This window comes from Oncorhynchus clarkii, chromosome 6, assembly GCF_045791955.1.
Source record: "Oncorhynchus clarkii lewisi isolate Uvic-CL-2024 chromosome 6, UVic_Ocla_1.0, whole genome shotgun sequence".
Classification (NCBI taxonomy): Eukaryota; Metazoa; Chordata; class Actinopteri; order Salmoniformes; family Salmonidae; genus Oncorhynchus; species Oncorhynchus clarkii.
In genome coordinates, this window is record NC_092152.1 from 7,107,406 (window position 1) to 7,123,666 (window position 16,261).

A 16,261-nucleotide genomic window follows, 5' to 3' on the forward strand; every position below is an offset into this window, starting at 1 on the left:
CGGATTTCATTGCAGTTTTGAGTCAGTCGGAAGAGCTTGGTATTTGTTCTCGTTTTGACTCTCCGGCTTCGGGACATAAATGGACAAACACGTGTCTTGAAAATGGGTAAGACGCGTCTTTTCACTCTTTAGAGCCTATATGACATATAGGCTGTGGATCAATTCGATTTGATTCCATTATCTATTATTGTATGTTATGTATGCTACTGAAAGAGAGGCAGATTGCAGTTATAACCTCCTCGCATATTCTAAATAGATGATGCTTGTTTGCATTATAGTCTCCCATTCGTTGAAACAAGTGTAAATTGTAGGCCTATTTCTTAAACGTCCATACATTTCTAGGTATACTATGGCGATCGCCTCTTTAAGATTAGGCAATAAAAGTGACCATTGTGACTGTGTTTTCCACTAATGAGTTGAGTTGCCTTCCTGTGTGTTGGGTTGACAACTAGCTGGCTCCTGCTAGCTGGAAACACAGTTTATAGAGGCAATCGGCTATCACCAGGACAGGCTTTTGTGGATCTATACAAAGATCGATCAAAAGAGGGCAAGCAACATGTTTTTTTTCTAATCCGGGTTTACAAATCATCTGATTCGCTGACTCAAATCATAGAGGAGGAATTTGACAGTTCTTATTCGACATAGAATATAAGCTTTGATCAGGTTTCCATTTCGAACAGGGAACATTAGTTTGTGTTCTCGTGCCTGACATTGTCTTATCTACCATGTTCACGAGACGATCACGTTAAATAAATATCTAGAGTCCACCGCTGATGTGTCACAAGCTGGTGAATTGAACATCCTTAACATTGTTGCAGCTCAGTGCTGGGCGCAACGTGGAAACAAAGTCCCGCTAGGCACAGACGTCAATTCAACGCATATTCCACGTTGGTTCAACGCAATTTCGTTGAAATTACGTGTAAACAACGTTGATTCAACCAGTGTGTGTATCTCCTGTGCTGTGTCACTTTTTCCATCAGCGTCCAGCGATAATGCCTCAACCCAAAGTCAAGCTGGTGGTGACAGGAGATGATTTTGGGTACTGTCCAAAAAGGAACCAGGGGATAGTGGATTGTTTCCAAGCCGGGGGCATTTCTAATGTGTCCCTTCTGGTTAACGCCTCCTCGGCGAAAGAAGCGACAGAGCTGGCCAAAAGGTAAGTAGTAAAGTACAATGTTTACGTCCATAGCTAATAGGATGTTTAATAGCCTACTGAAAACGTACAAGATGCCCTTAAAACACAACACTTCCATGCAGCTATGACTTTTTCATAGCAGGTTAGGAGAATTTATGCTGCAGGTTGGGATAATTCACCTAGCAATTTATGAGAAGGTTAGGAAAAGGGTTCGGGTTATCAGAAATGCTCTCTTAACCTGTTACGAAAAGTCACTTGTATTGAAGTGGTTTGTTTATTATTATTTTTTAATTAATCTTTTTTTAAAAAAAATTTTTTTTTTTTTTAGATAGTCCCGATTAAATTATTCGGTTTAAAAATACAGTAACTTCCTGATAGGTGACATTCACTTCACTTTCACTTGTGTTTTTATTTATTGTGTATTGAATAATTCATAGAATCAGGAAAGGTGTTATACATTTGAAACCTCATATTTCCTGTATTTTGTCCAATCAGTGTTCTTCTCTTGCTTTAGCATGTACCAGCTCATATTATTGTTTGGCAATTCCATCTATGATGTCAGACGCTATAGGGACTGGTTTCCCGTATCCATAGAAATCCTAGCCCAGGAATAAAAAGCACTTTCAGTTGAAAATCTCTATTGATCATGTTTCCTTAGTCACAAAGACCAGGCTTACCTTGAGTCCGGAAAACTGACCCCTAATTTCCTGATATCTTCCTCCGTAGACATCACATTCCCATCGGCCTCCATGCCAACCTCTCAGAGGGTCTACCAGTGAGCCAGGGTCTGAAACGGGGCTCCACTCTCCTCAACAAGGATGGATTCTTCCATGGGAAGATGGGTTTCAGAAAGGCATTACAGAGTGGCCTGGTCAACATGACAGAGGTAGGCTTCCTTCTTAACAACATAGTTGAGGTAGGGCAGGCATTTTTCCTTTTTCATATTCGCCCATTTCCACGGTAACAGAGTGATGCTGAGACTTAGGTTTTTCCACTTTAAAATGTATGTTGAACAAAAACAGGCGTTGAGCTTCAGACCAGACTCACTCAAGTGTTGTTTAATAGCGGGTTAGCTATCAGAGTGTGATCTGAGAGACTATTGTTTAATAGCGGGTTAGCTATCAGAGTGTGATCTGATAGTGTTGTTTAATAGCAGGTTAGCTATCAGAGTGTGATCTGATAGTGTTGTTTAATAGCAGGTTAGCTATCAGAGTGTGATCTGATAGTGTTGTTTAATAACAGGTTAGCTATCAGAGTGTGATCTGGGAGTGTTGTTTAATAGCAGGTTAGCTATCAGAGTGTGATCTGATAGTGTTGTTTAATAACAGGTTAGCTATCAGAGTGTGATCTGATAGTGTTGTTTAATAGCAGGTTAGCTATCAGAGTGTGATCTGATAGTGTTGTTTAATAGCGGGTTAGCTATCAGAGTGTGATCTGATAGTGTTGTTTAATAGCGGGTTAGCTATCAGAGTGTGATCTGATAGTGTTGTTTAATAGCGGGTTAGCTATCAGAGTGTGATCTGATAGTGTTGTTTAATAGCGGGTTAGCTATCAGAGTGTGATCTGATAGTGTTGCTTAATAGCGGGTTAGCTATCAGAGTGTGATCTGATAGTGTTGTTTATTAGCGGGTTAGCTATCAGAGTGTGATCTGATAGTGTTGTTTAATAGCGGGTTAGCTATCAGAGTGTGATCTGAGAGAGTGTTGTTTAATAACAGGTTAGCTATCAGAGTGTGATCTGATAGTGTTGTTTAATAGCAGGTTAGCTATCAGAGTGTGATCTGATAGTGTTGTTTAATAGCGGGTTAGCTATCAGAGTGTGATCTGAGAGAGTGTTGTTTAATAACAGGTTAGCTATCAGAGTGTGATCTGAGAGAGTGTTGTTTAATAACAGGTTAGCTATCAGAGTGTGATCTGATAGTGTTGTTTAATAACGGGTTAGCTATCAGAGTGTGATCTGATAGTGTTGTTTAATAGCGGGTTAGCTATCAGAGTGTGATCTGAGAGAGTGTTGTTTAATAACAGGTTAGCTATCAGAGTGTGATCTGATAGTGTTGTTTAATAGCGGGTTAGCTATCAGAGTGTGATCTGATAGTGTTGTTTAATAGCGGTTTAGCTATCAGAGTGTGATCTGAGAGACTATTGTTTAATAGCGGGTTAGCTATCAGAGTGTGATCTGAGAGAGTGTTGTTTAATAACAGGTTAGCTATCAGAGTGTGATCTGATAGTGTTGTTTAATAGCGGGTTAGCTATCAGAGTGTGATCTGAGAGACTATTGTTTAATAGCGGGTTAGCTATCAGAGTGTGATCTGAGAGACTATTGTTTAATAGCGGGTTAGCTATCAGAGTGTGATCTGAGAGAGTGTTGTTTAATAGCGGGTTAGCTATCAGAGTGTGATCTGAGAGAGTGTTGTTTAATAGCGGGTTAGCTATCAGAGTGTGATCTGATAGTGTTGTTTAATAGCGGGTTAGCTATCAGAGTGTGATCTGAGAGAGTGTTGTTTAATAGCGGGTTAGCTATCAGAGTGTGATCTGAGAGAGTGTTGTTTAATAACGGGTTAGCTATCAGAGTGTGATCTGAGAGAGTGTTGTTTAATAACAGGTTAGCTATCAGAGTGTGATCTGAGAGACTATTGTTTAATAACGGGTTAGCTATCAGAGTGTGATCTGAGAGAGTGTTGTTTAATAGCGGGTTAGCTATCAGAGTGTGATCTGAGAGAGTGTTGTTTAATAACCTACCTAGTTGAATCAAATGAATTCTCTCTGATTTCTATTAAGCTGTAAAACAGCAGTCACCTGTTTTTACAGCTTAATAGTTATATTGCAGCATAGCCCACACTGATCAGGATCCGTATTCAAAAAGAGTCTCCGAGTAGGACTGCTTATCTAGGATCAAGGCACCCTTGTACCCAGCCTGGGTACCAGTCTGTTTATGAGATATCATTCCTCTCCTTGTCATGCTAAACACAGAATACAAGGAGTGGGACGTTAGCACAACAGGTCCTGGATACCCGGCTACCTCGCTGCACCTTCATTAGAATCTAAAAGGCAAAACTGACCTGAGATCTGCGCGCTTCATGAATACTGGCACTGACATCTTCTGTGATGGATACGGTGGTGGTTAGGGAAGTTGCATTTTGTATTGTCTGTGATGTAAGCACAGCATCTTTTGGAAGAGGGTTAGGTCAACTAGTGTGTGTGTGTGTGTGTGTGTGTGTGTGTGTGTGTGGAGATCTTGGTCACATTGAGTTGTAATGAGACTGAACAGGAGTTGGGAAGAGACTAAACAGGAGTTGGGAAGAGACTAAACAGGAGTTGGGAAGAGACTAAACAGGAGTTGGGAAGAGACTAAACAGGAGTTGGGAAGAGACTGTACAGGAGTTGGGAAGAGACTGTACAGGAGTTGGGAAGAGACTGTACAGGAGTTGGGAAGAGACTGTACAGGAGTTGGGAAGAGACACAGGATAGAAAGGAGGGTGTAAACGTGAGCATGTATGCGTTTGGATGGGGACGGACGAGGTGAAGAGCCACTGTTGCTGCTATGTTGTTTAACTGGCCCACAGCACAGCTGTGACAATATACACCATACGTCAATATGCCATATAAGAGGCTTTCAAAAAATTCACCCACCATGTTGACTTATCCAACTGTCTGATGATTTACAAAGAAATATACTCAGGAGTACCTGGTATTTTTTTAAGTGCTTGAGGCCTTAGACTTTACAGTAAACCAAAGCAGGATCAAGTTTTCCTTAATATTCTGATTCAACTCCCTGTTTTTCATATGTGGAACTCAGGTGTTCGTTCCCGATCCACCGGGAACAGTTTTAGCGTTTTTTTTCCCCCTTCTGTTTTGTAGAGGGTGTGTGTTTGTTCCTCGTCAGGTGTGTGTGTGTTAGCTGTACACTATCCCTAGGGGGTGTATATGTCCCTCAAACTGGATTTTTAAAAATGTATTTTACCTTTATTTTACTAGGCAAGTCAGTGAAGAACAAATTCTTATTTTCAATGACGGCCTAGGAACAGTGGGGTTAACTGCCTGTTTAGGGGCAGAATGACAGATTTGTACCTTGTCAGCTCTGGGATTTGAACTTGCGCTCCTAACCACTAGGCTACCCTGCCGCCCCAATGGTATATTTGCACTCTCTCTGTGGCACATGGTTATCTTTCAGGTGTGTACTTTCACATTGTGTGTGTGTTTCTGTGTGTGTGTGTGTGTCAGGTGGAGCTGGAGCTGAGGGCTCAGGTGAGGCTGTTTGGAGAGCTGATGGGTTATCTGCCCTGTCACATGGATGGGCACCAACACATTCATGTGTTGCCAGGTATGATGTCATAAAACCACTAGAAAGGTCTGTGTGTGTGTTCTTATGCTCATTGCGAAAAACATTTTATTGTGAGAGGTCTTACCCAATAGGACTGTGTGTGTGTGTTCACCAATGTTCATTCATCTGAACTTCAACCACGTCTTCCCCCTCTGACTGACATACTCTGAACATCAACCACGTCTCACCCTCTGACTGACATACTCTGAACCTCAACCACGTCTTCTCTCTGACTGACATACTCTGAACCTCGACCACGTCTTCCCCCTCTGACTGACATACTCTGAACCTCCACCACGTCTTCCCCCTCTGACTGACATACTCTGAACCTCCACCACGTCTTCCCCCTCTGACTGACATACTCTGAACCTCCACCACGTCTCACCCTCTGACTGACATACTCTGAACCTCAACCACGTCTTCTCTCTGACTGACATACTCTGAACCTCGACCACATCTTCCCCTCTGACTGACATACTCTGAACCTCGACCACGTCTTCCCCTCTGACTGACATACTCTGAACCTCAACCACGTCTCCCCCTCTGACTGACATACTCTGAACCTCAACCACGTCTTCTCTCTGACTGACCATACTCTGAACCTCAACCACGTCTTCTCTCTGACTGACATACTCTGAACCTCAACCACGTCTCCCCCTCTGACTGACATACTCTGAACCTCCACCACGTCTTCCCCCTCTGACTGACATACTCTGAACCTCAACCACATCTTCCCTCTGACTGACATACTCTGAACCTCCACCACGTCTCCCCCTCTGACTGACATACTCTGAACCTCCACCACGTCTCCCCCTCTGACTGACATACTCTGAACCTCAACCACGTCTTCCCCTCTGACTGACATACTCTGAACCTCCACCACGTCTCCCCCTCTGACTGACATACTCTGAACCTCAACCACGTCTTCCCCTCTGACTGACATACTCTACTGAGAACACTCTGATGACACCGCGGAACTCTTCCTCTTCATTGTCATGAAGCACATGACCCCGGGTTCTTTTACATCACACGATGAGTCACAGAATCATGTGGTTTTGTTAAATGGTTGTTAGGTGATCTAATCGAGATGAATACATGAACCGTTGCTTACAGGGCAAGGAGGGGAAAGGGCCCCGCCTTCAGTTTTAAATGAGGTTACCACTGTTGGTTTAATCAAACTCGTTTATTTAACCACTAGTGGTGGTAATTCCTTTTTTTTCTTAATTTGAATATGTGTGGCTTTTGACCACGGCGTTGTCATAAGGGCATTGGTGACACTTGATACTCTCGGTTTAAAGGTAGTTTATAGACTATTAATTAGTTAATAGAGCAGTAGTAAATTGTTATATCTCATGATTAAAATATAACTGATGATTAAAATATAACTAATGATTAAAATATAACAACTGATGGTTAAACTATAACTGATGGTTAAACTATAACTGATGGTTAAAATTGTGATTGTCATTTTAATGCTTGACAAATCTGAATCGGAAATGGCTGCCTATCTGATTACGTGTGTGCCTAGTTTTATTTAACCTTCATTTAACCAAGCAAGTCAGTTAAGAACAAATTCTCATTTACAACGACGGCCAACCAAAAGGCAAAAGGCCTCCTGCGGGGCCGGGGGCTGGGATTATACATAAATATATATAAATATAGGACAAAACACACATCACGACAAGAGAGACAACACAACACTATATAAAGAGAGACAACACAACACTACATAAGGAGAGACAACACTACATAAGGAGAGACAACACAACACTACATAAAGAGAGATCCCACAACACCACATAAAGAGAGACCACACAACACTATATAAAGAGAGACAACACAACACTACATAAGGAGAGACAACACTACATAAGGAGAGACAACACAACACTACATAAAGAGAGACAACACTACATAAAGAGAGACAACACAACGCTACATGAAGAGAGACCACACAACACTACATAAAGAGAGACAACACTACACTACATAAAGAGAGACAACACTACACTACATAGAGACAACACAACACTACATAAAGAGAGACAACACAACACTACATAAAGAGAGACAACACTACGTAAAGAGAGACAACACTACATAGAGAGACAACACTACATAAGGAGAGACAACACTACATAAGGAGAGACAACACTACATAAGGAGAGACAACACTACATAAAGAGAGACAACACTACATAAAGAGAGACAACACTACATAAAGAGAGACAACACTACATAAAGAGAGACAACACTACATAAAGAGACAACACGACACTACATAAGGAGAGACAACACTACATAAAGAGAGACCACACAACACTACATAAGGAGAGACAACACAACACTACATAAAGAGAGACACTACATAAGGAGAGACAACACTACATAAGGAGAGACAACACAACACTACATAAAGAGAGACAACACTACATAAAGAGAGACAACACAACGCTACATGAAGAGAGACCACACAACACTACATAAAGAGAGACAACACTACACTACATAAAGAGAGACCCCACAACACTACATAAAGAGAGACAACACTACACTACATAGAGACAACACAACACTACATAAAGAGAGACAACACAACACTACATAAAGAGAGACAACACTACATAAAGAGAGACAACACTACATAAAGAGAGACAACACTACATAAGGAGAGACAACACTACATAAGGAGAGACAACACTACATAAAGAGAGACAACACTACATAAAGAGAGACAACACTACATAAAGAGACAACACGACATAAAGAGAGACAACACAACACTACATAAAGAGAGACAACACTACATAAAGAGAGACAACACAACACTACATAAAGAGACAACACAACACAACATAAAGAGAGACAACACTACATAAAGAGAGACAACACTACATAAAGAGAGACAACACTGCATAAGGAGAGACAACACTACATAAGGAGAGACAACACTACATAAGGAGAGACAACACTACATAAATAGAGACAACACTACATAAAGAGAGACAACACTACATAAAGAGACAACACGACACTACATAAGGAGAGACAACACAACACTACATAAAGAGAGACACTACATAAGGAGAGACAACACAACACTACATAAAGAGAGACAACACTACATAAAGAGAGACAACACAACGCTACATGAAGAGAGACCACACAACACTACATAAAGAGAGACAACACTACACTACATAAAGAGAGACCCCACAACACTACATAAAGAGAGACAACACTACATAAAGAGAGACAACACTACATAAGGAGAGACAACACTACATAAGGAGAGACAACACTACATAAGGAGAGACAACACTACATAAAGAGACAACACAACACTACACTACATAAGGAGAGACAACACAACACTACATAAAGAGAGACACTACATAAGGAGAGACAACACTACATAAGGAGAGACAACACAACACTACATAAAGAGAGACAACACTACATAAAGAGAGACAACACAACGCTACATGAAGAGAGACCACACAACACTACATAAAGAGAGACAACACTACACTACATAAAGAGAGACCCCACAACACTACATAAAGAGAGACAACACTACACTACATAGAGACAACACAACACTACATAAAGAGAGACAACACTACATAAAGAGAGACAACACTACATAAGGAGAGACAACACAACACTACATAAAGAGAGACACTACATAAGGAGAGACAACACTACATAAGGAGAGACAACACAACACTACATAAAGAGAGACAACACTACACTACATAAAGAGAGACCCCACAACACTACATAAAGAGAGACAACACTACACTACATAGAGACAACACAACACTACATAAAGTGAGACAACACAACACTACATAAAGAGAGACAACACTACATAAAGAGAGACAACACTACATAAAGAGAGACAACACTACATAAGGAGAGACAACACTACATAAGGAGAGACAACACTACATAAGGAGAGACAACACTACATAAAGAGAGACAACACTACATAAAGAGAGACAACACTACATAAAGAGACAACACGACACTACATAAGGAGAGACAACACTACATAAAGAGAGACCACACAACACTACATAAGGAGAGACAACACAACACTACATAAAGAGAGACACTACATAAGGAGAGACAACACTACATAAGGAGATACAACACAACACTACATAAAGAGAGACAACACTACATAAAGAGAGACAACACAACGCTACATGAAGAGAGACCACACAACACTACATAAAGAGAGACAACACTACACTACATAAAGAGAGACCCCACAACACTACATAAAGAGAGACAACACTACACTACATAGAGACAACACAACACTACATAAAGAGAGACAACACAACACTACATAAAGAGAGACAACACTACATAAAGAGAGACAACACTACATAAAGAGAGACAACACTACATAAGGAGAGACAACACTACATAAGGAGAGACAACACTACATAAGGAGAGACAACACTACATAAAGAGAGACAACACTACATAAAGAGAGACAACACTACATAAAGAGACAACACGACATAAAGAGAGACAACACAACACTACATAAAGAGAGACAACACTACATAAAGAGAGACAACACAACACTACATAAAGAGACAACACAACACAACACTACATAAAGAGAGACAACACTACATAAAGAGAGACAACACTACATAAAGAGAGACAACACTGCATAAGGAGAGACAACACTACATAAGGAGAGACAACACTACATAAGGAGAGACAACACTACATAAAGAGAGACAACACTACATAAAGAGAGACAACACTACATAAAGAGAGACAACACTACATAAAGAGACAACACGACACTACATAAGGAGAGACAACACAACACTACATAAAGAGAGACACTACATAAGGAGAGACAACACAACACTACATAAAGAGAGACAACACTACATAAAGAGAGACAACACAACGCTACATGAAGAGAGACCACACAACACTACATAAAGAGAGACAACACTACACTACATAGAGACCCCACAACACTACATAAAGAGAGACAACACTACATAAAGAGAGACAACACTACATAAAGAGAGACAACACTACATAAGGAGAGACAACACTACATAAGGAGAGACAACACTACATAAGGAGAGACAACACTACATAAGGAGAGACAACACTACATAAAGAGAGACAACACTACATAAAGAGACAACACGGCATAAAGAGAGACAACACAACACTACATAAAGAGAGACAACACTACATAAAGAGACAACACAACACTACACTACATAAGGAGAGACAACACAACACTACATAAAGAGAGACACTACATAAGGAGAGACAACACTACATAAGGAGAGACAACACAACACTACATAAAGAGAGACAACACTACATAAAGAGACAACACAACGCTACATGAAGAGAGACCACACAACACTACATAAAGAGAGACAACACTACACTACATAAAGAGAGACCCCACAACACTACATAAAGAGAGACAACACTACACTACATAAAGAGAGACAACACAACACTACATAAAGAGAGACAAGACTACATAAAGAGAGACAACACTACATAAAGAGAGACAACACTACATAAAGAGAGACAACACTACATAAGGAGAGACAACACTACATAAGGAGAGACAACACTACATAAGGAGAGACAACACTACATAAGGAGAGACAACACTACATAAAGAGAGACAACACTACATAAAGAGACAACACGACATAAAGAGAGACAACACAACACTACATAAAGAGAGACAATACTACATAAAGAGAGACAACGCTACATAAAGAGAGACAACACTACATAAAGAGAGACAACACTACATAAAGAGAGACAACACTACATGAAGAGAGACAACACAACACTACATAAAGAGAGACAACACAACACTACATAAAGAGAGACAATACTACATAAAGAGAGACAACACTACATAAGGAGAGACAACACAACACTACATAAAGAGAGACAACACTACATAAAGAGAGACAACACTACATAAAGAGACAACACAACACTACACTACATAAGGAGAGACAACACAACACTACATAAAGAGAGACACTACATAAGGAGAGACAACACTACATAAGGAGAGACAACACAACACTACATAAAGAGAGACAACACTACATAAAGAGAGACAACACAACGCTACATGAAGAGAGACCACACAACACTACATAAAGAGAGACAACACTACACTACATAAAGAGAGACCCCACAACACTACATAAAGAGAGACAACACTACACTACATAGAGACAACACAACACTACATAAAGAGAGACAACACAACACTACATAAAGAGAGACAACACTACATAAAGAGAGACAACACTACATAAAGAGAGACAACACTACATAAGGAGAGACAACACTACATAAGGAGAGACAACACTACATAAGGAGAGACAACACTACATAAGGAGAGACAACACTACATAAAGAGAGACAACACTACATAAAGAGACAACACGACATAAAGAGAGACAACACAACACTACATAAAGAGAGACAATACTACATAAAGAGAGACAACGCTACATAAAGAGAGACAACACTACATAAAGAGAGACAACACTACATAAAGAGAGACAACACTACATGAAGAGAGACAACACAACACTACATGAAGAGAGACAACACAACACTACATAAAGAGAGACAACACAACACTACATAAGGAGAGACAATACTACATAAAGAGAGACAACACTACATAAGGAGAGACAACACTACATAAAGAGAGACAGCAACACAGCATGACGACAACATGGTAGCAACACAACAAGACAACAACATGGTAGCAACACGACATGACAACAACATTGCGTGTGTGTCAGAGGTGTGCGAGGTGTTTGCCCAGGTGCTGTCTGACTGTGGGATCTCCTACACACGTGTTCCTGTGGAGCGTGGGCTACACTCGTGTCCCTGGCTGTCCCCTGTCCTCAGAGACTTCTACATGCAGGTAGAGAAGGACGCTCTGGAGTCTATCCCCGTGTTCAGACGACATGGCATCAGGTAGGAGACGCACTGAAATCCCTGTAGAATGTCATGAGAATCTCTTCATGATCCACACTGTTTACAGTAAAGCCCGGTACAGTATTAGAGAGGTGTCATGTTCCTTTTAGACTAGACACTTGGAAGATTACCTTGAGGCACATATGGTGATATTATTTTCCTGTTCGCCTCAGTCGTCCTGGGGACTTCAATCATGCAATGAGAGGATAGTGTTTTTGTTTCTCTCGGGTACGGTTAAAAGTTTAATATTTCCATGAGCTGAAAATGACCTTCCTCTTCTATCCCCCCTCTCTCTCTCTCTCTCTCTCTCTCTCTCTCTCTCTTTCTCTCAGATGGCCTGATGTCTATCTAGGTTTGACCACCATGGGTCACAACATGTCAGTCCCCAACCTCAAACGAGCCTTCAGCCATGCCCTGGAACGAGACCTGAATGTCTCACTGTCGCCCCCTGGGGGTGAAAGTAAAAACAGGACAAACACCACGGAGCAGCCCGTGCTGACGGCAGAGCTCATGGTGCACCCTGGGTACCCCAGCCACCCCCAGGAGGGCGGGTGTGGGGAGGGGCCGGACGACTTCTCCCAGTCGGCTGACAGGCAGCAGGAGTTGACCACCCTGAAGGACCCAGCCCTACTGGCCTTCTACACCCAGGAGAGAGTCCAACTCTGTGCCTTCAGGGACCTCTGAGGCCCCTACACCCCTCGCCCTCAGGGGTAGGGTTGTTGAATTCCCAAAACTTTTATCTGGTGTTTGATAAATCTCAATTGAAGAATTACAGGTTTGAAGATTGCTGCTTATTCCCAGAATTCTCCAAATGGGATTTTTTTTTTAAAACCCAGAGCTTTTTGGGAAAGTTTTGTGATCCTACCTCTGAGTCCCCCACTCAGGGGTCACGTTCCAATATCCACACTTACTGCCACACTATCTATCCAATACATGGCTTCCCGAGGCCGGTGGGAGGAGCTATAGGAGGACAGGCTTGTTGTAATGGCCGGAATAGAATGGTATCAAACCTGGATTCTATATGTTTGATGTGTTCGGTACCATTCCATTATTCCATTCCAACCATTACAATGAGCCCGTCCTCCTATAGCTCCTCCCACCGGCCCCCTCTAATGGCTTTGTTCTGAGTATTTAGAACACATTTCCAATACATTGCTTCATTCTGAGTGATAAGCTTGGGTAGATATTGGAATGGGACTCCTCTGCTGCTCTTTCATTGGTGCAACCTTACCTCCAAACCACCAGGCGGCGCCACTATTTTCTGTGAAGCACAATCCTATTTTTTGACAGTGTTTATTGCAGACAAGGCAGTTGTTTTCCAATCATCTCAGGTGAGAGAGACAAGCACAAAAATCACTATGCTCTCTCTCATCCCAAAGCGAACCTCAAAAATCAGCTGATCACACAAGAAGGTGTCAACAGAAGAGTAACTGCCAAAAGAGCACGGCCCAAATAGGGCTTGCCTATAGCATATTATATTTTAAACATGGCCATGTAGTCTATCTAGGTCTTTTAATGTCCTTGTTTTAAAAGAACAATCCTGTATATATTTCTTAATTTGTGTCACACTATTTATTTAATGACGTTCTTAGGATATCACAAGAAGCAGAATGGTCTGAAATGCCCAACTGACTATAATGGTTGTATGAATAAATGAAATGTGACAGAAAACCTCATTCTTGCATGAAGTATTTTGGTTTGAAATGAGGGTTTCCTACGTTTTGAAGCGTTACAGGACTCATCTGCTACTGTGGGGGGGGGGGGTTACTAAAAGGTGAGTCAGGACTCGGTAGTATCATGTCTTACAACGTTTTTTTTGTTGTTGTTATTTACTTGGTTGGTCACGAGTAACCCCTCAATCACTTTGAATCACAGTATATGAAAATAGTTTTTCCAACCAAAAAGCAACGTAAGTAAAGTCAATGCACCCAAAAGTAAATTCAGCTACACACAGGCCCTGTAAGAGACTTTGTGGTTACGCATAAGCAGCTGGGTGGGTGGGGGGGGCTATCCTACGAAGCAAGCTGCTGGGGGGTGGGGGGGGGCTAATCTACGAAGCAAGCTAGAGCTAACCATGCCACCCATGGCTAGTTGAACACTTCATTGAGACAATGCTGAAACATCAGTCAGTGCCGCCACATTTTCATTTGTGTCAAAATCAAACAAAAGCTATTGTGCAAATTCAGCAGAAGTGAAGTGCTTTTTAGGGCCCTCTAATGAAAAAAATAAATAAACGTATCATTATTGCCGTCTTTGGTTTTTCACAAGCACCGTTTTTTCCCGGTCGCTATTATTCCAGTCACACGTTCCGCGTCCCAAGTAAGAACCCACTGAGGTATTATAATGGAAAACGCGTCCAAGATGTTCGACTACTATTTTAAAGGTAATCTACTCACGTTCGCATACTCTTACGCATGAAAATCAATATCCAGGTTGCATCCGGTTTATACTTAAGCAATAAGGCACGGAGGGGTGTGGTATATGGCCAAACACCGCGTTGTGTCATGCATAAGAACAGCCCTTGGCCGTGATATATTGGCCGTATACCACAACCCCCCCCCCCCCACCCCCCAGGTGACTTATTGCTATTATAAACTAGTTACCAACTAATTAGAACAGTAAAAAATACATGTTTTGTTATACCCGTGGTATAAGGTCTGATATACCACAGCTGTCAACCAATCAGCATTCAGGGCTCGAACCAACCAGCCAGTTTATAAAGACCATTATCACATGCGCACTTGCACTCAGTGTGCACAGGGAGCAGTGTACCACGGCATGGAAAAACATTGTAGACATTGGATGAATATAAATTGTTTCATATCTTTAGCAGTGAGTGAAATTTGGCCTCAGCAATTATTTGACTAATTAAATGGATGTTTTGCGCACAAAGGTGATGACTAAAAGAGTCTTATTAGGAATTTTCTAATCTGATTTCCCGAGTGATGCACGGGTTGACTCATAACCCCCAGTCCCTACAGTTAATATCCGTGGGTGGCGGGTTTAGGGTCATGAAATATTATTGTGTGTATGAAGGGCGGATTGAATAAAGAGAGAACAATACCTTAAGAAATATATTATTGTGCAACTTAAATCTGTTGGCTACATTGAGATTTTTAATGTAATTACTTTTGGCTATAGGCTAGCGCATGGATGCTAGATAACTGTAGGCTCGCCAAATAGCCTTACAGCCAATCGTCAAATGATTTTGGGAACGGGCAAAAAAAAATGTGTTATTCCATGGAGGAAAAAAAAGGGCAATGTCTGAGTTTAATTCAATAAGAGAAAAGCTGTGAAATGGAGAGTTGAAAATAAAGAGAAAAGGGGAGGGTCAGAAAAGTAATATCCGGGAAATATTAGGTGAAGTGGTAAAATAGGATGATGGCAGTTACTGTATGTGATGATTGTGAGGCGCTATTATGAAGTGGAAACGTCTAGGAGCAACAACGGCTCAGCCACGAGGTGCTAGGCAACACATGCTCACAGAAAGTGTGTAGAGCGTAAAAATTGTCTGTCCTCGATTACAACACTCAATACCAAGTTCCAAATTGCTTCTGGAAGCAACGTCAGCACAAGAGGTGTTCATGAGCTTCATGAAATGGGTTAACATGGCCGGGCAGCCGCACACAAGCCTAAGATCATCATGCCAAGGTTCGGCTGGAGTGGTGTGACGCTCGCTGCCATTGAACTGGAAACTTGTTCTCTGGAGTGATGAATGACGCTTCACCATCTTGCAGTCCGACGGACAAATCTGGGTTTGGCGGATGCCAGGAG

The 16,261-nt window shown here is 41.4% G+C and overlaps 1 protein-coding gene across 1 annotated transcript; it reads left to right on the forward strand.

Annotated features, from left to right (window-relative positions):
• On the forward strand, window positions 1-14,158 carry LOC139410569 (YdjC chitooligosaccharide deacetylase homolog). Its single transcript, XM_071155860.1, has 6 exons — window positions 1-106; window positions 981-1,156; window positions 1,862-2,021; window positions 5,356-5,455; window positions 12,310-12,487; window positions 12,820-14,158. Exons 2-6 carry the CDS (start codon window positions 993-995, stop codon window positions 13,169-13,171), a joined length of 954 nt encoding a protein of 317 aa, XP_071011961.1. The 5' UTR covers window positions 1-106; window positions 981-992; the 3' UTR covers window positions 13,172-14,158.
• The last annotated feature ends 2,103 nt before the right edge of the window (window positions 14,159-16,261 follow it).

Bases quoted from the DNA above. Each gene is read 5' to 3' on its own strand.
- LOC139410569 (XM_071155860.1), top strand. From the start codon at position 993: ATGCCTCAACCCAAAGTCAAGCTGGTGGTGACAGGAGATGATTTTGGG. The intron at 1,157-1,861 runs GTAAGTAGTAAA...CTTCCTCCGTAG, and splicing joins GCGACAGAGCTGGCCAAAAG to ACATCACATTCCCATCGGCC. The intron at 12,488-12,819 runs GTAGGAGACGCA...TCTTTCTCTCAG, and splicing joins TTCAGACGACATGGCATCAG to ATGGCCTGATGTCTATCTAG.